Source organism: Pan paniscus, chromosome 2 (assembly GCF_029289425.2).
Source record: "Pan paniscus chromosome 2, NHGRI_mPanPan1-v2.0_pri, whole genome shotgun sequence".
Lineage (NCBI taxonomy): Eukaryota > Metazoa > Chordata > Mammalia > Primates > Hominidae > Pan > Pan paniscus.
Window position 1 is genome coordinate 181,934,053 of NC_085926.1, and position 24,464 is coordinate 181,958,516.

A 24,464-nucleotide genomic window follows, 5' to 3' on the forward strand; every position below is an offset into this window, starting at 1 on the left:
GTGGATGGATTGCAAGGTCAGGAGTTCGAGACCAGCCTGGCCAATATGGTGAAACCCCATCTCTACTAAAAATACAAAAACTAGCTGGGCATGGTGGTGTGCACCCGTAGTCCCAGCTACTCGGGAGGCCGAGGCAGAAGAATTGATTGAACCTGGGAGGCAGAAGTTGCAGTGAGCCGAGATTGTGCCACTGCACTCCAGCCTGGGTGATAGAGCAAGACTCTGTCTCAAAAATAATAATAATAATATAGTAGTTCACACCTTCATCAACAGCTATAATCATGGGAGAATTCTAATAGCTAGCTGCAAGAAAGACCCTGAGGAGAAACAGAAATTGAAAGAGAAAGTCAAAAAACACCAGCGACAAATTTCTGGATGATATTTCAATTGGATAAACACATTTCAGGGATTTATTTGTTGGCCCTTCTGCCTCCCCTAAGAGTATGCTTTCATAAAGATCAGGGTCAACGTCTCATCCATTTTTATAGTTTAGCACATGGTACCACATCTGGCACATCATGGATACTTAACACAGACTTGGGGGGTTTTTTTTGTTTTTTTTCTTTCCAACTTTTAGGTTCAAGGGGTACATGTGCAGGTTTGTTACCTGGGTAAATTACATATCGCAGGGGTTTGGTGTACAGATAATATTGTCATCCAGGTAATCAGCTTAATACCCGACAGGTTAGGGTTTTTTTTGTTGTTGTTGAGATGGAGTTTTGCTCTTATTGCCCAGGCTGGGGTGCAATGGTGCGATCTTGGCTCATGGCAAATTTCGCCTCCCAGGCTCAAGCTATTCTCCTGCCTCAGCCTCCCAAGTAGCTGGGATTACAGGCATGTGCCACCACGCCCAGCTAATTTTGTATTTTTAGTAGAGATGTGGTTTCTCCATGTTGGTCAGGCTGGTCTCAAACTCCTGACCTCAAGTGATCCACCTGCCTCGGCCTCCCAAAGTGTTGGGATTACAGGCCTGAGCCACTGCACCTAGCAGTACTAGGTTTTCTGTTCCTATGTTAATTGTCTTAAGATAAGGCCTCCAGCTCCAACCATGTTTCTGCAAAGGCCATTATCTCCTTTTTTATGGCTGTGTAGTATTCCATGTGCATATGAACCATATTTTCTTTATCCAGTCCACCACTGATATGCTTCTAGGTTGATTCCATGTCTGCTATTGTGAATAGTCCTAAAATGAACATACATTTGCATGTGTCTTTATGGTAGAATGGTTTACATTCATTTGAGTATATATCTGTAATAGAATTGCTGGGTCAAATGGTAGCTCTATTTTAAGCTCTTTGAGAAATCTCCACACTGCTTTCCACAGTGGCTGAACTAATTTACATTCCCATCAGCAGCATATACATGTTCTCTTTCCTCCACAACCTCTCCAGCATCTGTTATTTTTTCAACTTTTAAATAACAGCCAATCTGATGGGTGTGAGATGGTATATCATTGTGGTTTGGATTTGCATTTCCCTAATGATTAGTGATATTGGGCTTTTTCTCATATGCTTCTTGGCCATGCATATGTCTTCTTTTGAGAAGTGAATACGGCATTGTTGAATGAGTAAATGTGTGAATGAATGCCAGCCAGCCAAAATCCACATTTTACTAGCTCTAGCTGTAAATCCCTTCCCAATATATTTTCTTTTCTTTTCTTTATGGAATGTGGACAATTAGCAACACATCTTCATGTGTCAACTATCTCTGAGTTCTTGGAGATGTTACTTATATCCTGGCAAAGGCAGTTCTGATATCGGATTCTCTTGTTTCCTTCTCCTTTCCATTACTTGGAACATATCTCCCACTCAGAAACTCAATTGGTTTTCCCCAATAACTTAAAATGAAGAATATCTGTTAAGCCTTTGAGGAATTTCAAATTTCTTAAGATCAGTTTTGTATCATTTCTTTTTCCTTCCCCATTTCCATGTTTATATTTCTCTAGATGTCATCTTGCGATTTTTTCATACATATGCAACTTTAGGTTTTCTGTGCTAAGACTTTTGTTTGACAATGCCCTTTGCAAAAGAACATTCTGCTGATATGTTCAGGTGGAAGTACGATTTGTGGGGTAAAACATGACCTGACAATGAGGCAAAATATATTAAACTACTACTAGCCAACATAGGTCAGCAGGAACGTTACAGGTGTTTCACAATTTGGGAGGGAGTGGTTCTGGTTTCTGATACCTCTCATTTTAAGAAAGAGAAAAGGACGGATGTGGTGGCTCATGCGTGTAATCCCAAAACTTTGGAAGGCCTCGGTAGGAGGATTGCTTCAGCCCAGAAGTTTGAGATCAGCCTGGGCAGTATAACAAGACTTCGTCTCTACAACAACAACAACAATCAGCTGGGTATGGTGGCGTGTGCCTGTAGTCCCAGCTACTTGAGGGACTGAGGTGGGAGGATCGATTGAGCCCAGGAGGTCTAGGCTGCAGTGCGCTGTGATCGCACCACTGCACTCCAACCTCGGCGACAGAGTGAGACTCCATCTCAATAAATAAATAAATAAATAAATACACACACATACACACACACACACTAGCCCTTGTGATAATAACTTTATTTTTTTCCTCTATTTTCTATTAAAAACCTCTGTAGGAGGGTACACTGGAAATTTATGAACTCTGTAAAAATCAGACGATTGGCCCTGGATACACTACTCTCATCAAATGCTTGATTATTGTCTAACTTCCTGGGTAATTTCTACTCATGTCCCACTCTCTCCTTTCCTTGGCAGCATCTAGGGTTACGCTCACAACCTCTTCACGTCTCATTATTTATTTTCTTTCTTTCTTTTCTTTTCTTTTTTCTTTTTTTGAGATGGAGTCTTGCTCTGTTGCCTAGGCTGGAGTGCAGTGGTGCGATCTTGGCTCACTGCAACCTCCGCCTCCTGGGTTCAAGTGATTCTCCTGCCTCAGCATCCCAAGTAACTGGGATTACAGGCACCCACCACCAGGCCCAGCTAATTTTTTTTTTTTTTTGTATTTTTAGTAGAGACACGGTTTCACCATGTTGGTCAGGCTGGTCTCAAACTCCTGACCTCAAGTGATTCACCTGCCTCAGCCTCCCAAAGTGCTGGAATTACAGGCATGAGCCACCATGCCCAGCCTCTTATGGTATGTTTTTGTCTCATCATTATCTTTGATTCCTTCCATCTTCTGGAAATCCAAAATGTCTATGGACAATACCGTATTTCACAATTATCCTCTCTCCTTTCATCTCTATTTGTTTCTCCAAAAATCAAGCTCATCTGTCAGCTCTTCACAACCACTCCCTCTCCCTCTCTCCTTCCTCCATTACTCTTCCTGTATTTTTCCTTTTTTTTTTTTTTTTTTTGAGACAGTTTCACTCTTCTTGTCCAGGCTGGAGTGCAGCGGCGCAATCTTGGCTCACTGCAACCTCTGCCACCTGGGTTCAAGTGATTCTCCTGCTCAGCCTCCCAAGTAGCTGGGATTACAGGCACCTGCCACTGCACCTGGCTAATTTTTTTTGTAGTTTTTGGTAGAGACGGGGCTTCACCATGTTGGCCAGGCTGGTCTTGAACTGCTGACCTTGTGATCCACCCTCCTTGGTCTCCCAAAGTGCTGGGATTACAGGCGTGAGCCACCGTGCCTGGCCCATGTATTTTTCCTTATACCAACCCTTTCACTATCATTTCACCTTAATGATTTTACTAGCTCTGTTGCAAACCTCTCATCCACATCTGGCATTTAGGAAAACTAGTGTATATCATCATCCTTAATAATTCAAAGGTGATGCTCATGATATTGATTATTCCATATATATAGCATAGATGTCAAAATCTATACAAAATAAGTAGCACTTAAACTACACTATGACGGCCAGGCGCGGTGGCTCATGCCTGTAATCCTAGCACTTTGGGAGGCCAAGGGGGGCAGATCACCTGAGGCCAGGAGTTTGAAACCAGCCTGGCCAATAGGGTGAAACCCCGTCTTTACTAAAATACAGAAAATTAGCCTAGCACAGTGGCAGGCGCCTATAATCCCAGCTACTCAGGAGGCTAAGGCAGGAGAATTGCTTGAACCTGGGAGGCAGCAGTTATAGTGAGCCAAGGTCAGGCCACTGCACTCCAGCCTGGGTGACCGAGTGAGACTCCGTTTCAAACATAAATAAATAAATAAATAAAAATAAAATACACCATGAGAATGTTCTACTACATGTGTGGCCATCTGTTGCAAGGAACACTGGGAGGTTTGCAGTTTCTTATGAGCAAGCATGATGACTTATAAAGGTACAATTTAGGAGATAGAAGATAAACACAATTAGGAAATAAGTCATTCTTTAAGATTCTTCCCTTCAGGGTAATTTGGTAATTCTGTCAAATTATCCAAAGCCAACATTTTCCAGATCTGGGTCTCTTTTTACTCCCTAGCTTTTGCTCCACACTTTTTTTTTTTTTTTTTGAGACAAAATCTCACTCTGTCGCCCAGGCTAGAGTGCAGTGGTGTGATCTCGGCTCACTGCAACCTCCACCTCCAGGGTTCAAGAGATTCTTGTGCCTCAGCCTCCCCAGCTGAGATTACAGGCATGTGCCACCAAGTCCAGCTAATTTTTATATTTTTAATAGAGATAAGATTTCACCATGTTGGCCAGGCTGGTCTCGAACTCCTGGCCTCAAGTAATCCACCTGCCTTAGCCTCCCAAAGTGCTGGGATTACAGGCAAGAGCCATCATGGCCAGTCTTCCTCCATATTTTTAAAATTTTCTATAATGAACATGTGATCTATAATGATTTTCTAAATTTTCTATAGTGATCATTTTTTAAAGGGAAGAAACATAAAAAATATCGATATATCAAATTAATAAAAGAAAAATGCAAGGGAAAAGTTGTATCTCTCTGAGCAAGCCAGAGGTTTTATAGCAAGAAAGGCATTTCTCGATTTGGAAATCAGGCTGCCCACACATAGCAATTATTTATAACAGACACCTCATCTTTCTAAGACTCACTTTTCTCATTTTTTATATATTATCACTAGCTTGGGTTTTTTCTGACTTTCTTTACTAGAATCAAAAGAAATCCCCCCTCCCCATTAAAAATAATAACAGGCTGGGCACGGTGGCTCCTGCTCGTAATCCCAGCACTTTGGGAGGCCAAGGCAGGCAGATCACCTGAGGTCAGGAGTTCGATACCAGCCTGGCCAACATGGTGAAACCCCATCTCTACTAAAAATACAAAAATTAGCTGGGCATGGTGGTGGGCGCCTGTAATCCCAGCTACCTGGGAGGCTGAGGCAGGAGAATCGCTTCAACCTGGGAGGCGGAGGTTGCAGTGAGCTGAGATCACGCCATTGCACTCCAGCCTGGTGACAGAGTGAGACTCCATCTCAAAAATAAATAAATAAATAAAACAATAACTCTTTCCTGCAATTCATCTGGTGTTTATTCTTCTTTTCAGAGTTTCAAACACAAAGGAGAGGAAGGTTCAGAAGAGAACAACCCTTGCTTCCCAGTTATCAGCTCTTATCTCCTCCTCCTTATCCAGCTAAAACAGATGTTCCAGGGTTGAGGGGCTATTTTAAGTTCCTTGTGGCTACTGCCTCACCCTCTCCAATCCATGGGCCTTCCAGAATGGAGGTCAGTAACTCCTCTGGGAGTATGCCTCAGAAGTAGAGGGATTTAGCCTTCCTTTTCCAGACCATCTGCGGATCAGTCACCACCAACCTTTACCACTCTGTTAGCAGGGAGGGGACAATGTGCCAGTCTGCACAGGCCATCAGCTCAGGCATTCTTCCCAAATGATCTGCAGCATGAGCCCAGGCCAGAAGCTGGAAATAAATGCCCCAGACCCAAACACACGGAGACAACTCCACGCCTCAGCACTCACCCACCGTGCAGCTGAGCACAGGCCTGAAACTTCAGTGAAAACAAAACGTTGGTGGGGAGAAAAGCCTTATTTTCCCCTCAATCGACCACGAGTATGAGGGAAGAAAATTGTGAGGCTCCTTTCTCAACAGGTCCATGAGCTGGGCAGGATCAGTCAGTAGAGAAGACAGCACACCTGCCTTTCAGTTAATGTTTGGTTATTAACCATCCAATGCAAGAATGGATGAGTTCATAGTTTTATATCAGGAAGGACTGTCAGGAAATGTATTTTTCATTTTCCTTGAGCTCTGTGACAACTTCTTGAGGATCCCCTATGATGACAGATTATGCCGGACTGTCCAGGAGCATGTGGACAGAGCCACTCAGAGGCAGAAGATGGCACCTGGGTTGCTCAGACTCTGCCATGTTCACTGAGAAGCATCCACTCAGTTCCCCTGGCTTTTCCTCACCAGGTACAGCCTTCTCCTCGCTGGGCCCAGCCTCCTGCCCTCAAGCACAGCAGCCTCACCCCCAGTGGACTGAGGCTTAGCTGTGGCCTGAGGCCTAACACACTGGCCTGACCAGGACCTCCTGGTCGCCCACAGGAGGGTCCTCTCTGCCACAGTCCCCATATGGTAGACTCTTTGGTTGTTTTTGTCTTTTGTTATACAAACGATACTGTAATTTATAACCTTGTAAAAACTGTATGTCTTTATTGTGCAGGTAAGAAAATTTCCAGAAGTGTGATACCGAGTCAAAGAGGATATACATTTGTAATGCTGATAGATATTGCAAAATTGTTCACCAAAAGGCAGGCAGTATGTGAAAGTGCTTATTTTTCCCACAGCCTCTCCAACAGAATGTGTAGTCAGACTTTTAGATTTTTACCAATTAGGAAGGTGAAACAGTGGTATTAGTGTAATTTTAATGTGCAGTTCTCTGATTATGGTTGAAGTTAACTTTTTACATATTTAAGGGCCATCTATATTTCTGATAGAGACAGGAGGCAGACAAATTCCTAGGCAGACAGGGATGGTCCCTGGTGAAACTCAACCTTCAAGCCAAGGACAGCCTGAAGCCTGAACACCAAACTACCAGTTCCAAATAGAGTCCACAGACCAGAGTGAGAACTTCCATTCCCATATGGTGTGCTCAGCCCCTGACTGGTCCTGGGCCAAGGTCCCAGGCCAAGCCTTCACTTCAGCCTCTGATTGGTTCTTTAAACTATGATACCTCTTTCTGAATGGTGCTTTTTCCAAGCCTACCTATAAACCAATCAGCACACATTTCCCCATTCTAAGCCCATAAAAATCCCAGACTCAGCCTCACAGCCAGCAACCCAGTCCCGGGTCCCCTCTCACTGCTGAGAGCTTTCTTTCTGTTGTTCAATAAAACTCTACTCTGGGCTGGGTGCAGTGGCTCACACCTGTAATCCCAGCACTTTGGGAGGCCGAGGTGGACAGATCACCTGAGGTCAGGAGTTTGAGACCAGCCTGGCCAACATGGTGAAACCCCATCTCTACTAAAAAATAAAAAAAATTAGCTGAGTGTGGTGGCGTGCACCTGTAATCCCAACTACTCAAGAGGCTGAGGCAGGAGAATCGCTTGAACCTGGGAGGCAGAGGTTGCGGTGAGCTGAGTTCATGGCATTGCATTCCAGCCTGGGCAACAAGAACGAAACTCTATCTCAAAAAAAAAAATTGATTAAAATTAAAAATAAAATAAAATTCTACTCTGTCTTACTCACTCTCCAGTGTCAGTGTACCTCATTCCTCCTAGTCATGACATAAGAATTTGGAACTTGCCGAACTGCAGGAGTGAAAGAGCTGTAACACTCCATCCCGCTCACCAAACTATGGGAGCGAAGAAGCTGCAACATTTCTTTTCCTGAATTGACTGTAGCTGGACTTTTCCTATTTTTTTTTTTTTTTTTTTTTTTTGAGACAGAGTCTTGCTCTGTCACCCAGGCTGGAGTGCAGTGGCACAATCTCAGCTCACTGCAAGCTCCGCCTCCTGGGTTCACGCCATTCTCCTGCCTCAGCCTCCCGAGTTGCTAGGACTACAGGCACCCGCCATCATGCCCGGCTAATTTTTCGTATTTTTAGTAGAGGCGGGGTTTCACCATGTTAGCCAGGATGGTCTCAATCTCCTGACCTCGTGATCCGCCCGCCTCAGCCTCCCAAAGTGCTGGGATTACAGGCGTGAGCCACAGCGCCCGGCCCCATTTTTTTATTGAGTCTTTTCTTTCTTAATTTGTAGGAGGAGTGCCTTATATTAAGATTAGTCTGTTGCTAGGATACGAATTGCAAATACTTTTTCCTAATTTGTAATTTGCTTTTGATTTAGCTAAAGAGTTTTTGTCATGCAGAAAGCTTTTCTTTTTCAGTATAATTGGATTTATTAATGCTTTGTTTTATGAGTTCTGGATATTGAGATGTAGTTAGAAAATATGTGACACTTTCTATTGGAAATTTGGCTTTATAGATCAAAATTAAATATGACCTAGCAATTCCATTTCTAAGAATTTATCTTACATTTATACTTAAATATACATACACACACACCCAAATGTTTGTTGCAGTGCTGCTTTCTATATAAAAAATGGGAAATTTCCATTAATAACACACTAGTTAATAAATCATGGTACATCCATATAATGGAATGCTACGCTACTGGTAAAAAAAAGAATGAGAGGATTTGTGCTTCAAGCAATGTGGTGAGTTAGGAATTCTAAAACAGTCTTTGGCTGGTACAAAGTACTAAGTTGTTGGACAAATTATAGTAAATATGCTGTAAAAAGTACTCTTGACACCAATAAATGAACAGGTAAACAAAATGTGGTATATGTGTTCAATGAAATATTATTCAGCCTTTCAAAGGACAGAAGTTCTGACCCATGCTACACCATGGATGAAACTTGAGGACATTTTGCTGAATGAAATAAAGTCACGAACAGACAAAAAATGTATGAGCCCATTTATATGAGGTACCTACAGTAGTCAAATTCACAGAGACAAAAAGTAGAATGGTGGTTACCAGAAGCTGGGGGAAAGGAGGAGAGGGGATATAGAGTTTTAGTTCTGAAAGATGAAAAGAGTTTTGAAGATTGGCTGTGCAACAATGTGAATGTACTTAACACTACTTAGCTGCACACTTAAAAATGGTTAAGACAGTAAATTTTATGTTATGTGTTGTATTAGTTCGTTTTCACGCTTCTGATAAAAACATACCCGAAACTGGGAACAAAAAGAGGTTTAATTGGACCTACAGTTCCACATGGGGAGGCCTCAGAATCATGGTGGAGGGGGAAAGGCACTTCTTACATGGTGGCGGCAAGAGAATGAGGAAGAAGCAAAAGTGGAAACCCCTGATAAACCCCTCAGATCTCGTGGAACGTGTTCACTATCACGAGAATAGCACAGGAAAGACTGGCCCCCATGATTCAATTATCTCCCCCTGGGTCCCTCCCACAATGCATGGGAATTCTGGGAGACAGAATTTAAGTTGAGATTTGGGTGGGGACACAGCCAAACCATATCATGTGTATTTGCCACAGTTACATTTTTCTTTTAATTTTTAAGAGTTTTAAAAATCTGCACTTCAGAATAAGCATATCTTTATATTTCCTGAGAAAAAATACAATAATGTTAATAAAGTTTTCAAATAAATTGGTATGTTAATAATCAAAAAACAAAAAGCATTAAAAAGTAAATTGTTTATTTTTAGGCATTTTCATTTCCATATATACTTTAGAATCAGCTTGTGAAATAAAAGTCATAGCATGCTTAAAAGAAGAACAAAGGTGGAGGAATTACACTATTTGACTTTGTCTTACTATAAAGACACAACAATTGAGATGATAGGGCATTGGATAAGGATAGACATCTTTTAGCAATAAAGTATTTTTTAATTTTAAAAAAGAATAGTCAAAGTATAGTCAAATATATATTTTTATAGACATAGTCAAAATTATAAATACCATATTATATATAAAATTATAAATATATATAATAGTCAAAGTATTGAATAATCAAATTCATAAAGACAGAAAGTAGAATAGTGGTTACCATGGGCTGAGGGAGGGGGAGTGGGAGTTATTGTTTAATGGGTACAGAGTTTCAGTTTGGGATAATGAAAAAGTTCTGGAGATGGATAATGGTGATGATCACACAATAATGTGAATGTACTTAATGCCCCTGAACTGTATACTTAAATGGATAAAATTGTAAATATTATGTTACACATAATACTCTATTTCTATTTTAGAACAATAGTAAAAAACTAAGTTTAAAAAAAACCAGCTAGAGAGAGAGAGAAAAAAAAATTCACTTTAAAAAAGAACAACTGAACTGACAGCCAACTTCTGAAAAAAAAAAAAAAAAAAAAAAGGAAGCCAGAAAACAATAAGATATTTTCTAAATGCCAGGAAGAAACAATTCCATCTAGAATTCTATATGTAGCAAAATGATCTTTTAAGAATGAAGACTGGCTGGGCATGGTGGCTCACACCTGTAATCCCAGTACTTCGAGAGTCTGAGGCAGGTGGATCACCTGAGGTCGGGAGTTTGAGACCAGCCTGACCAACATGGAGAAACCCCGTCTCTACTAAAAAATACAAAACTTAGCCAGGCGTGGTGGTGCATGCCTGTAATTTCAGCTACTCAGGAGCCTGAGGCAGAAGAATTGCTTGAACCCAGGAGGCAGAGTTTGCAGTGAGCCGAGATCGTGCCATTGCACTCCAGCCTGGGTAAGAGTGAAACTGTCTCAAAAAAAAAAAAAAAAAAAGAATGAAGACCAAATAAAGGGTTTTACAAATAATGAGAGAAATTTAAGTAGGAGACTTTCCCAGAAAAAGATCCCTTACCAATAGAGCTTTCTTTTTTCTTTATTTTATTATTTTTTTAAAAATACGGATGGGGTCTCACTCTGTCACCCAAGCTGGAGTGTAGTGGCATGATCATAATTCACTGTAGCCTCAAACTCCTGGGCTCAAGCAATCCTCTTGCCTCAGCCTCCTGAGTAGCGAGGACTATAGTTGCACGCCACCACACCCAGCTATTTTTTTTTCTTTTTTTTTTGTAGAGATGGGGGTCTCACTATGTTTCCCAAGCTGGTCTCAAACTCCTGGGCTCAAGCAATCCTCCTGCCTCAGCCTTCTGGGTTTTTGTTTTGTTTTGTTTTGTTTGAGACAGAGTCTTGCTCTGTCACCCAGGCTGGAGTGCAGTGGTATGATCTCAGCTCACTGCAACCTCTGCCTCCTGGGTTCAAGCGATTCTCCTGTCTCAGCCTCCCAAGTAGCTGGGATTACAGGCCCGTGCCACCATGCCCAGCTAAGTTTTGTATTTTTAGTAGAGACGGGGTTTCACCATGTTGGCCAGGCTGGTCTCGAACACCTGACCTCAAGTAATCCACCCACTTCAGCCTCCCAAAGTGCTGAAATTACAGGCTTGAGCCACTGCACCCAGACAGTTAACTACTGTTAACATATATTATGTTCTATGGAAGGACATGGGAGAAGAGAAGAAAAAAAAACTGGCTAACATATACACAAATATATTCATATCAAAATGAGGAAGAAATAGGAATAACTATCACAGTTTTCATGACTGTGACTGGTTATATGGTTATATCTGGTACTTACAATGACCTTCTTCCACAGCCTAGTCCATATTCCTTTTGTTTTCAACAAGCTCCATGGCTGGCCATGGTTTCTTGCCTGATAGAGTGACCCAAATCTTCACCCCTCCAGGGACTGAGCATTTAGCAGTCCTGCGTGTTTTAGGTTGCTGTAGTTTTCCACTGACTTTAGTCACAAGACCTGAGAGTGCTAAGAGGCACCTCACGGCATCTGCATTCTTGTCATTCTCCTTCTTCCACCATCATATTGTAGTAACCCAGTTTCCCCAGGATAGTCAGGATCAACCACCCCTTTTGTTGCCTGTCAATTCAAGGGCATGCGGAGTCCAGATTGGTCAAGTGGTAGTCTCAGCTTCCAGTTTAATGGAAACATTGTTGTATCACCTGGTGGAAGCCTTCCTCTAAGACTTCTGAAACAGCAGAGCCCGAAGTTGCCGGGATGAGAAGCAGATTTCATGGGTTCATTCTTGAAAGAAATTAAGAGTGTTACTCCCGAGTGAGTAGATGAATGTTAAGAAAGGGAAACAGCCTTTTTGCTAATATGGAGAAAGTTAGACTGGTCTGAATAAAGATCAAACCAGCTATAATAGTCCCTTAAGCCAAAGCCTAATTCAGAGCAAGACTCCAACTCTCTTCAATTCTGTGAAGGCTAAGAGAGGTGAGGAAGCTGCAGAAAAAAGGTTGATGCTAGCAGAGGTTAGTCCGTGAGGTCTAAGGAAAGAAGCCATCTCTGTAACATACAAGTGCAAGAAGAAGTGGCAAGTGCTGATGAAGAAGCTGCAGCAAGTTATCCAGAGATCTAGCTAAGATCATTGACAAAGATTTGCAACATAGATGAAACAGCCTTCTCTTAGAAGAAGATGCCATCAGCCGGGCATGGCGGCTCACAACTGTAATCTCAGCACTTTGGGAGGCCAAGGCGGGCAGGTCACCTGAGGTCAGGAGTTGGAGACCAGCCTGGCCAACATGGTGAAACCCTGTCTCTCCTAAAAATACAAAATTAGCCGGGGATGGTGGCACGTGCCTGTAATCCCAGCCATTCCAGAGGCTGAGGCAGGAGAATTGCTTGAACCCGGGAGGTGGAGGTTGCAGTGAGCCAAGATGGCACCATTGCATGCCAGCCTGGGTGACACAGCGAGACTCCGTATCAAAAAACAAAAAAGATGCCATCTAGGACTTTCACTGCTAGAGAGGAGTAGGCAATGCCTGGCTTCAAAGCTTTAAAGGACAGACTGACTTTATTAGACACCAAGGCCATTGGTGATTAAGTTGAAGCCAATGCTTATTTGCCATTTAGAGAATTCTAGAGACCTTAAGAATGATGCTAAATTTACTCTGTCTATGCTCTATAAATAGAACAACAAAGCCTAGATGATAGCACACCTGTTTACCGCATAGTTTATGAATTTTTTTTCTTTTTTTTTTTTTTTTGAGACAGAGTCACTCCGTCGCCCAGGCTGGAGTGCAGTGGTGTGATCTCAGCTCACTGCAACCTCCACCTCCCGGGTTGAAGCAATTCTCCTGCCTAAGCCTCCTAAGTAGCTGGAATTACAGGTGCCCACCACCATGCCCGGCTAATTTTTTTTTTTTTTTTGAGACGGAGTCTCACTCTGTTGGCCAGGCTGGAGTGCAGTGGCACAATCTCAGCTCACTGCAAGCTCCACCTACCGAAATCACGCCATTCTCCTGCCTCAGCCTCTCGAGTAGCTGGGACTACAGGCGCCCGCCACCACGCCTGGCTAATTTTTTGTATTTTTAGTAGAGACAGGGTTTCACCACATTAGCCAGGATGGTCTCGATCTCCTGACCTCGTGATCTCAGCCTCCCGAAGTGCTGGGATTACAGGCATGAGGCACCATGCCCAGCCAATTTTTGTATTTTTAGTAGAGACAGAGTTTCACCATGTTGGCCAGGCCGGAGCTGGTTGGGAAGCTTTTAAACACACGCACACACACACACACACACACAAACACACACACACACACACACACTTCTCAATGGGGGTGGAAGCATGTGTGTGCAGGTATTTCAAAAAGTTCATCAAATGATTCTCTGCCCATACATACTCCCTAGTGGCCCCAGGGCTATAGGCTTTAGAGATACTAGACAAGAAAGGGTAAGCTGGAAAGTTCTGTTTTAGGAGAATGACAAAAATGAAAGATTCAACTGGGGAGAAACCAGACAGAGAACACCCTATGGAGAGGCTACTGCAATAGTGCAAACAAGGAATGATGCAGATCTGTGCTTCAGTGCTAGCTGTGGAGACAGAGATCTGTCACTTGGGTTTATGTAATGAAATGGAGCTTACCTTCTGAACTGAGCTTCTTAACTCAACATTGATGATAATTCCTAATGTCCACAGTAAAGAATACATTTCTATGTCTGCAAGAAAATTGTTGCATGTTCTTGCCTTCTAAAATTAGCAGGTGTCCCCACCACGAGACAGCATAACCATTCCTTTCCTGGTGGCCCATGCCCTTTCCCTGAGGCAGTTAGTTCCACAAAGATGTGATAAGGCCTTTGTCAATGGCCTCACCTGCCCCATTTTCTCTGAAAGGTACCTGGAACACAGATTTAAAGCCACTCATCTAGGCCAGGCACGGTGGCTCACACCTGTAATCCCAGCGCTTTGGGAGGCCAAAGCGGGTGGATCACCTGAGGTCAGGAGTTCAAGACCAGCCTGGCCAATATGACGAAACCCTATCTCTACTAAAAATACAAAATATTATCCGGGCGTGGTGGCAGATGCCTATAATCCCAGCTACTTGGGAGGCTGAGACAGGAGAATTGCTTGAACCCAGGAGGGAGAGGTTGCAGTAAGCCAAGATCATGCCATTGCACTCCAACCTGGGTGGCAGAGCAAGACTCTGTCAAAAAAAAAACTCATTTAGACAGTAGTGCCAAATAGGTGCTTCTTCCCTCCTCTTGGCCCAACTTCCTGCCTGCCTGGAGCCCAGAAGGTGTACTTGGCAGGAGCATGGCAGGACACTCTGCTGGGATCCCTCTGGCCACAGCCTCTCAAAGGGAGTGGTCACCTGACAGGAGGATTCAAAACCAGCAACCAAAGTGGTCCCAGCTCCTTCAAGCTCAAGGATCTGGGGGGATCCCGATGAGTCTCCAGATAAGAGCGCAGGAGAGAAGGACGGAGGGAGGTGGCCTGCTGGCCTGGGAGTGTTCTCTTATGCCTCACTATCAGCCTTCTGCTTCAAGGTAAGATAGGACAAGCACAGAGGAAGATGGGGATATTGTTTAGGGCAACATCCAGGAAACTTCTCATTCTCCAGAGCTGCAGAAAATTCAAAACAGACAGGTTAAAATTCTCTGTAGGATCCATGTTTTGGCTTCCTCTTTGTTGCAGATGAAACACCGATTTCACTGGTCAGTACATACAGCCCCACTCTCATTTGCCAGCAAAGGTATCTACCAAATTGTCTGTCCCTCCACTTTCCCACCTGTCCAATTCCACTCTTATGTAACGTCCAACTGTGCCTTTCTACCAAACTATAGTTATAGAACATAGCTCAGGTCCTATTGACAATAATTTAACTCCTTTCCGGTGTTGCTTGGGAAGATCTTGTGGAGGAGGTTACGTGGAGCGAAAGAACGTTCACTTCCCCTGGGATGTGTTTCTCTCTAGTTTGGAGATGAACCTATGAATCACCTGGTATGGAAAGACAGTGGAAGAGGCATGGGAAAGGACTTGCTGGGCTATAGTTATAGGAATAACCAGAGGTGGGGTGTGGGTGAGGTGGGCAGAAGGGCTTTTCACTTCATTGTGTGGCTCCACCAACCACATGGTGGATAGATGGTCCAAGAGATCTTTGCAAGTTGGTGGTGATAAAAATGGCGCCCACAGATCTTAGAGGAACTTGAGAAGGGCAGTGAGTACCACACATAAGAAGTAGTCAATAAACTCACATTGAATACAACATTCCTTTATTCCCCACATGTTTTATGTCACACTCATGTTTACTTCTCTCTAAATTTTCCTTTCAGGAGTCAGGAAAACCTGAGAAGAAGAGGGGAAAATGGAGGAAAAGCATATTAGGGAAATTTTGTCCAGTGACTATAAGGAAGAATCACAGTAGAGCCAGAGGGGAAAAAAGGAAGGTCAGATAAAGGCCAAAGCCTTAGAGTTGTGTGGATGGAATAGGACTCCCTGGAGGGGCTCTCTGCATGCAAATTTAGGTAGGTTCATATGAGAGCAAAAACACAGGAAGAAAGGCCTGGGCCGGGACTCAGCTCACCACATCAACTCCCACCATTTGCCTACCAGCCCAGCCCATCCTCCCGCCTCCGGTAAGAAGGGAGTCTTGGCCCAGGAAGGAGGGGCTCACCTGCCTCTCCCAGAGTTCACGTTGTTTTTCTCTGCAGAGAGGCTCTCAGACCCCAGCCCTGGTACCTCTCTCACCTAGCAAACACAGAAGGTCTCAGCCCTCTACAGGAAGGACAAATACTTTCACCATTAACTGCTCAGGCTTTGACCAGCATGGGGTGGAGCCTGCTGCTTTCCAGGCCATATTTAACCAGAAGGCCTTCTGTCCAGTCATCAACTCCAGCCTCCCCGCTCATGTCAACATCTCCTTCACCCTGTCTGCCATACTGGAAGTGGTGAGACCTGGTCCCTGCATCCTTTCCATGGCTTCTAATAAGGAACAAAGACTATTTTTTTTTTCTTTTTTTTTGAGACACAGTCTCACTCTGTTGGCCAGGCCAGAGTGCAGTGGCACAATCTTGGCTCACTGCTATCTTTGCTTCCCGGGTTCAAGCAATTCTCCTGCCTCAGCCTCCCGAGTAGCTGGGATTACAGGCGTGTGCCACCACGCCCGGCTAATTTTTTTATTTTTAGTAGAGATGGGGTTTCACCATTTTGGCCAGGCCGGTTTCGGACTCCTGACCTCAGGTAATCCGCCTGCCTCGGCCTCCCAAAGTGCTGGGATTACAGACGTGAGCCACTGCGCCCGGCTGGAACGAAGACTCTTTACATGGTCAACCCAGCATTGCCCTGGTTCGGTGATGAGCAATGAATCCCCTGAATGGGTTTTGTGCAAGTTAGATGCTCATCCTATGTGGCGGGGAAACATGAACAGGAATGCTGCAGTAATATTTCTGTAGGGAACATTTATCCTTGAGTCCTGCTCTTGTGGAAATATTCTACAAAAAAATGCATTCCCAATGGGCTCCCATACTGTTTTTTCACCGACATTTTCCATGCAACCTATATTTGTCTGACCTACCCATCTTTTGTGACTTGTGATTGAAAAGGTGAACTGTCACTGGGGACCACTTAGGAAACAATGGCGGGAGGTAGATTAGGTCCTGGTTTCACGCCATGAATGATCCTTCATGGGAATTTTATTTATTTATTTATTTTGGACAGGGTGCACAACTTTAGCTGATGTTGTCATTTCTGTGGTTAAATATGGTATGTGAGATTCAGTTTCTTTCTCTTCTCTTTCTCCTACCCTTTTTTTTTCTGGCTTTGCTTGCAAAATCACATTTATTGAAATTGACAGTGCCTGAGGGCATAAATAAATACAACCAGAATGGGGCCAGTGTTGACGACAAATAGCTTCCTAGGCTGCCAATCAACTTTGAAAGACATAGATAGAAAATACAGGGAGAAGGAGGGCATATAGTTGGAAGTCCCGAAGTAAGCTTCAGGGCCCAAATGTATCCAGCATCCAGCTTAAGATTTCCCTAAAGTGGGAGGTGAAAGGTCAATAAGATTTTGTTAGTAGAAAAGGGGAGACAGTTAACACCAGGGAGAGAAAAGAAATCAGAATTCAAAAGGAAATGAGGGGCCAGGCACAGTGGTTTACACCTATCATACCAGCACTTTGGGAGGCTGAGGTGGAAGGATCACCCAAAGCCAGGAGTTTGAGTCCAGCCTGGGCAACACAGCAAGATCCCATCTCTATAAAAAAATTAAAAATTAACCATGTGTGGTGGTGCATGCCTGTAGTCCCAGCTACTCAGGAGGCTGAGGTGGGACGATTGCTTGAGACCAGAAGGCTGCAGTGAGTCATGATTAGGCCACTGCACTCCATCCTGAGCAACAGGGTGAGACCCTGTCTCTAAAAATTTTTTTTAAAAAAAGGGAAATGAGGTGGAGTCATGGCCAAAGTGCACCAAAAAAGAGAACAAAAAAAATTTTTTTTTCAGGAAGGGAGGTCAAAAAAGCAACATGCATAACAATCTGCATAGTAGGATTCTATCTATGTAAATAAAAATGAGTGCTGAACCAGGCACGGTGGCGCACTCCTGTAATCCCAGCTACTTGGGGGGCTGAGACAGGAGAATCGCTTGAACCTGGGAGGCAGAGAGTGCAGTGAGCCGAGATCGCACCATTGCGCTCTAGGCTGGGCAACAGAGTGAGGCTCTGTTTCCAAAAAAAAAAAAAAAAAAGTATTGGAATATGTATTATTATTTATTTTTGATGATACACAAGAAAGTGTTAATATTGAGACTGAGGTGGGACAGGGACTGAATTGGGGTGAATCGAGGAGGGAGAATGTTGCTTTATGTATTACACCATTGTGGAATTGTTAAAGTTTCATCATAAGCCCACAGCACCTACATTTAGAAAAAAATACATATGTATATATTTGTAAAGGAATGGAAGGGCAGGAGATGGCTGACATAAGCCAGTTCCAGACTTCAAACATACCACATCCTTCTGTGCCCTGTGCTCTAGATCTGGGAAAACCCACTCAGCAGCTGGGACCCAGAAGAATATGGTGATATCAATAAACTCACTGTGACAGCTGAGAACCCATGGTTCCCAGACATCTTCATCATGGAATTGTGGGTATGCGGGAGGGCTAGGGAAGCTGGAGGGAAGCCGTGTCTGCAAGGAACAGGCCAGGGCAGTGCAGGGCAAACTCATTCAGTATGGCCACTAAACACGTACTTCAGAGAGAAGCAAGATCACAGCTGATCAACTTCTCCCCTAGAAATGAGAAAACGGCTGGCAGAAAAGATGGTGGCAGGTGAATTGCTTGAGCCCAGGAGTTTGAGACCAGCCTGGGCAACATGGCAAAACCCTGTCTCTACAAAAAAATACAAAAATTAGCCAGGCGTAGTAGTGCACACCTGTAGTCCCAGCTACTCAGGAGGCTGAGATGAAAGGATCACTTGAGCCCAGGAGTTTGAGGCGACAGTCAGCTCTGATTGTGTCACTGCACTCCAGCCTGGATGACACAGTGCAATCCTGTCTCAAAAAAAAAAAAAAAAAAGGCAAACTCATATTTTAAAATACATAAAAAGAAAAGTAGGGTATTTGCTGATTGGGTATGTATGGATGGTGAGGTGGGAGTTGAACTTAGTGACGGCAGCAGTATCCTGTCTAGAGCACCACTGCCATCATGCTGACTGCAGCAGGGAGGCGCGGCTGGGCTGCGCACTCCACTGAGCAGGCAGGAGCCCCACCCTCCTGGGTGCAGCTGCAGCTGCCCAAACCATGGCTGCAGACCCAGGTATCCCTGTACTCCTGGAGGCCCAAGAAGGCCCCATCCCTGCTCTCACAGGCTTGGGAATGCCTGCTCTCACTGCCTGGCTTCTCCCTGCTGTTGGTGACTGCTCCAATCTCAAAGCAAAGTCGGGGCTGAGCCCAGGTGCTGGTTGGGTGTGCACGCACTCAGAGCAGTGCTGACATGCCAACCCCCTGCCACCTAGGTCCCCTCTGGAATTTGGGCACCAAGGAGCATAGGAGGGAAGCCAAGGGGGGCACTGAGGGCATCTCGGTGCTGGCCTGCAGGCGCCCCGTGGCACCTACAGCCACCCCGTGGCACCTACAGCCACCCCTTGGCACCTACGGCCTGGGCACCACGAACAGCAGTGAGAGGCAGACAGGTTCCTGGGCAGAAGGGGGCCATTTCCTGGTGAGGCCCCATCTTCAGGCCAGGGAGTGCCTGAAGGCTGAGGATCAGGCTGCTAGTCCCACGTACTGGAGTGAGAACTTGTGGTGCCTTTTCCAGGCCTGCCCTTGGCCACCCATGGACCAATCGGCATGCACTTCCTCACCTCTGAGGCCCATGAAAGCCCCAGGCTCAGCCAGAGCTGAGCAGATATCAGAATGACCGGCTGTAGAGAGGAACTACTCACTCCAGGGCCTCCTCTCTGCTGAAAGGTGCAGATGGCAGGACGACCAGCTGCATAGAGGAGCTATTCACCCCACGGCATCCTCTGAGCTATTCTGTCACTCAATAAAGCTCCTCTTCTTCTTGCTTACCCTCCACTTGTCTGCTTACCTCATTCTTCCAGGACACAGGACAAGAACTTGGGACCTGCCGAATGGCAGGGCTGAAAGAGCTATAACACGAACAGGGCTGAAACATACCCCTTGCTCACCATGTTGTGGCTGAAGAGAAGGAGAGAAGAGCTGTGGCCCTTTGGGGACCCCAGAGCTGGGAGCTCCCCAAGCCAGGGCTGGGACTCCCTCTTTGAGGCCCTGCAGTTCCTGGAATCTCCAAGCTTCCAGGTGTCACCGTGTTCCCTGGCAGCAGCCATGGAAGCTGCTTACGGTGCACCTGGTCCAGCCGCAGCCTTGCAGAGAGCCAGCAGCCGTGTCAGCACCTGGAGCTGCCCACCACAGCCGCCGGCGTGCCTGACTGTGCACAGCGGCCAGACCCCACACTCGCTCGCTCACACACTCCTCGCCACTCCACACCTGGCTTGCCCTTGGAGGGGTGGGATCCAGGCTGGTAGCTGAGCCAAGTGCAGCCTGCCAGGCCGAGTGGGCAGAATGAGCCCAGTGGGCCCAAGCAAAACTCAGACAAAGGCACCACTGGCCACAGAGGTTTCCAGCCAGAAAAGTGACACCCCAGCAATCCTGCAACAGAAAGGAGTGAGGCTCTGAGACACCCCAGCATAGAAAGGAGGCAAATGAGCAGCAAGGAAGTCATTGTATTGGGCAATCTGGAAAAGGTAGCTAAATTAGTTTTCTAATTCATCACACCTGCATGAGTAGGTGTCATGCAGATGTGTGTTGAATAAATGTTTGTCTCCCCTGCAGTGGATAACATGGGCGGGGACAAGGAAGTATAGGAAATAGCAGATACTTCAAGTGACACTGTGCAAACACAGTGGGAGTGGGAGCTCCTGGGCATCAACAAGGCCACCCTGAAGATATCTGTGGGTTCCAGTCTTTTTGACCAAATCATGTTGTCTGTGAACCTAGAGATTCTGGCATAGCTGTACCCCTCACCACCACCTCCTCCCTCACCAGACCCATCTGAGTCCAAGAGCCAGATCCTCTTACTTCTTGCCCCAAGACCAGACAATCCCTGGGCACCATAACCCTCAGAGCCTTCCTCTCTCCCGAGTCCCTTAAAGCATCACCCCCTTTGGAACCTGCCAGCTCTGGCCTAGGGTTTGTTTGGAGGTATGGGGGCGTCTTGTTAGTCATATGAAAGCTGTTTCTTTTTCAGCCCCAGAGAGAGAGCCCTTGCTGGGGTGAGGACACCAAAGAAGGATGGGGCTGGAACCAGCCTTTGGGCCCCCTTCAGGGCTGGCTTTACCAGTTCTTTGCTCATTCCTCCTCACCAGGTGGCCATCAGGTGCAGGCCCAGCCTCTATGTGATAAACTTTCTGGTGCACAGTGGCTTTCTTTTAATTTATTTATCTCTATATTTTTTAGAGACAGGGTCTCACTCTATTGCCCGGGCTGGAGTGCAGTGGCACAATCACAGCTCACTGTAACCTCGAACTCCTGGCCTCAAGAGATCCTCACACATTGGCCTCCCAAAGTGCTGGGATTACAGGCCTAAGCCACCGCGCCTGCCCCCCACGGGCTTTCTGGTTGCCATCAATGCCCTCAGCTTCTACCTACTAGCAGAAAGTGCGAATCATGCCCCATTCAAGGCCACCCTTCAGCTGGGCTGCAGCATCTTCCTGCTCATGGTGAATACACTACTCCCCACTAGTGTCACCCCCTCATCAGCACAGCTCCTCCCACAGTTGGAAAATGGAAAAAGAAAAAGAAGTATTTTCTTTTAGGGTTGCTGGGGCTACTGAGGCAGAAGGGAGAAAAAAAGGCGTCTCAGGAAGGGCCCTCTGTGTGAAATAGGGAAAAGGGGGGCTTAGTAGTGGTACCTATGGACCTGCCTCAAGCCTGCTTCTTATCCCCACCCCAGGTGTCTACTTTGCCTGTCCCTGGTGGTGGTCAGCCTGCTGGAGACCGTCTTCATCACCCACCTGCTGCACGTGGCCACCACCCAGCCCCCACCCATGCCTAGGTGGCTTCACTCCCTGCTGCTCCACTGCACCAGCCCAGGGAGATGCTGTCCCACTGTGCCTCAGAAGGGAAATAAGGGCCTGGGACTCACCCCCACCCACCTGCCTGGTGAGGGAAGCCAGCACTGTCCATACTCGCCCTTCACACTGGGCCCCGCACTCCTCTAATCCTGTCCCCTTCCCACTCCATGACTGAGCCTCTGTCCTCTCCACAGGCCCAAAGGAGCCGGGGGAGTTAGCAGGGAAGGAGATGAGACCTGGAGAGACTGAGCTAGATGGGGGCTCAGGATGGACAAACGCCCAGCTAGTGGAGCTGTGGGTGCAGTTCAGCCACGCGATGGACACCCTGCTCTTCCGCCTCTGGAACACCTAGGAGTTGAGTTCTGAGTGTGCGCGAGCAGCAGGGTTCAGCTTCCCTCGGCCTCAGCAGGCCGTGCCAGGCGCCGCTTCTGCACTGCAGTCCGCAGACCCAGCCCCAGCCATGCCATGATCCCTGCTCCAGCCCTTCCTGTGGTTAAATAGAACCACTGCTAGCACTCCCAGAAACGAGAATGTATTTCCAAAATAGAATACATTCAGAATATACATGTTTATGTTAGAAATATAATTTAATAGAAAAGAAAGACTTTATCATAAGTGACCGCAAATATGTACCAGAAAAGTAATTCACGTTATTGGTATGGAGGAAAAGGATTCGTTTTTTAAACATAGACTAACACATGTCATTCTCTTTTAATAAATATTTATTGAGCCAGGTGTGGTGGCTCACACCTGTCGTCCCAACACTTTGGGAGGCTGAGGCAGGAGGATCACCTGAGGTCAGGAGTTTGAGACTAAGCCCTGTTCGAGACTTGAGGATGAATCAAACACAAGCTCTGTCCTCAAAGAGCTTCTAGCCCAGCAGAAGAAATGAAATATGTGTGTTAAATAATTTCAATTAGATGTAGAACATGTTTTTAAAGTTCTGCTTCCCACCAAAGAAGTCCTATCTCACTTTACCTGATAACTCTTAATCTCAGAGTGTCAGTCTCCACTGTGGCCGCCATCAGCCTGTGGACTGATCCATCTTCCCCAGCTCTCAGAATTTCCTTGCCTCTCATGGCTTATTCACACGCACTAATGAACGCATGTATAACTAGTGAGTTCTGAATAGACTCTATGGATTGTACTGTTAAAAGCTAATTTTCAGAAAAGGGCAAAATCATTAATCTCATATGAATGTAAAAAGGAGTACGTGTTAAAGAATTGGTTAAACTCAGATGATACGAGATCATCAGGCAGATGTTATAAAAGGCTCAAAGGAAACATCAAGAACCATCCATTTACATACAGTAAAGATAGCAAATTGCAAATGGAGACAAAACTGGTTTTTCCTCGGGGGTTAGGGAGAAAGTCAACTGGAAGTCTACAGGACAAGATAGAGTTTGCATATTGACAATGTCCAACTTTACCTGAGTCCTGCGTTCCCAGAAAACAGCAATGGTTAAGAAATCCCCCAACCCTTTTGTGCTCTGGGAAATGACTTACTGCAAAGAACCACTCTTCCCCCATATAACTTAGACAAGACTCTGTCCGTTCTTCCTCCTGGTTCCCACAGGACTCATAGGTGACTCCCTTGTCCTGTGATAAGGCCAAACACAGTCTTTTCCCTTTTTGCCTGAACCTGCCAACAAGACCAGACACAGACCCTCCAACTCCCCATTCTTTGTCACATGAATGATTAGCTGAGATTAGGATGACTCATCCCCTGAAACAAGCTAGACATAGAGGTAAACATTTCCTGTTCAGCTAAGTGGCCAAGACTTCCTCTGATTGCAAAACAACCCCAACTGTAAATCACCCCACCAATAACTTGTCTGCTCCTCCCTATAAAAATCTAAGACAAAACCACCCTGTCGAGATACCCTGTCCTTCAGATCTGGGTAACCTTCATATTGCAATAGCCTGAATAAAATTAGTCTTCTTGAATAGGAACAGCTCCAGTCTACAGCTCCCAGCGCGAGCGACACAGAAGATGGGTGATTTCTGCATTTCCAACTGAGAAGACCATTTTGCTTGTTATACTGTGGATACAGATGGACTGGAACGTCATGGTGAGCCTGGACTATGAAGACAAAAGCAACATCTTACAGAAGGTTAAGTGACAAGATAGAAAGATCCTGGGGCCCTGAGGACTTCACAAAGCAGAGCCCCTATAACTGCTCATATGTTTACACAAAAGAGAAATGGCTATACCAGGGGTTGGCAACAATTTTCTGTAAAAGATCAGATGGTAAATATTTTAGGCTTCGCAGCCCATACAACCTCTGTCACAGCTACTAACTCTACAACAGTTACAGACAATTCATAAAAGAATGGGTGTTGCTATATTCCAATAAAAATTTATTTACAAAAAAAAAAAATTAGTCTTCTTGGCCGGGCGCGGTGGCTCATGCCTGTGATCCCAGCACTTTGGGAAGCCAAAGCAGGTGGATCATGAGGTCAAGAGAGACCATCCTGGCCAACATGGTGAAACCCTGTCTCTACTAAAAATACAAACAATTAGCTGGGTGTGGTGGTGCATGCCTGTAGTCCTACCTACACAAGAGGCTGAGGCAGGAGAATCGCTTAAACCCAGGAGGCGGAGGTTACAGTGAGCCGAGATCGCACCACCGCACTCCAGCCTGGAGACAGAGCGAGACTCTGTCTCAAAAAAAAAAAAAAAATTAGTCTTCTTATTGGTTGGTTTTTGTCTTCTACAAAATTCCTCAATTGCCTGTAATTTAA

General features: G+C 45.4%; 1 protein-coding gene and 1 pseudogene across 1 annotated transcript; one reads left to right on the top strand and one right to left on the bottom strand.

The window, feature by feature from the left end:
• The window catches only part of LOC112439278 (putative elongation factor 1-alpha-like 3), a 108,902-nt pseudogene that overhangs the window by 36,608 nt on the left and 47,830 nt on the right, over positions 1-24,464 (bottom strand).
• LOC100968348 (5-hydroxytryptamine receptor 3C-like) lies at positions 12,665-22,071 on the top strand. Its single transcript, XM_063602697.1, is given in 12 exon segments — positions 12,665-12,722; positions 14,589-14,672; positions 15,907-16,073; positions 16,843-16,887; positions 18,160-18,397; positions 19,140-19,345; positions 19,831-20,152; positions 20,479-20,633; positions 21,012-21,058; positions 21,248-21,409; positions 21,599-21,807; positions 21,914-22,071. Coding segments are annotated over 12 exon segments (1,851 nt in total).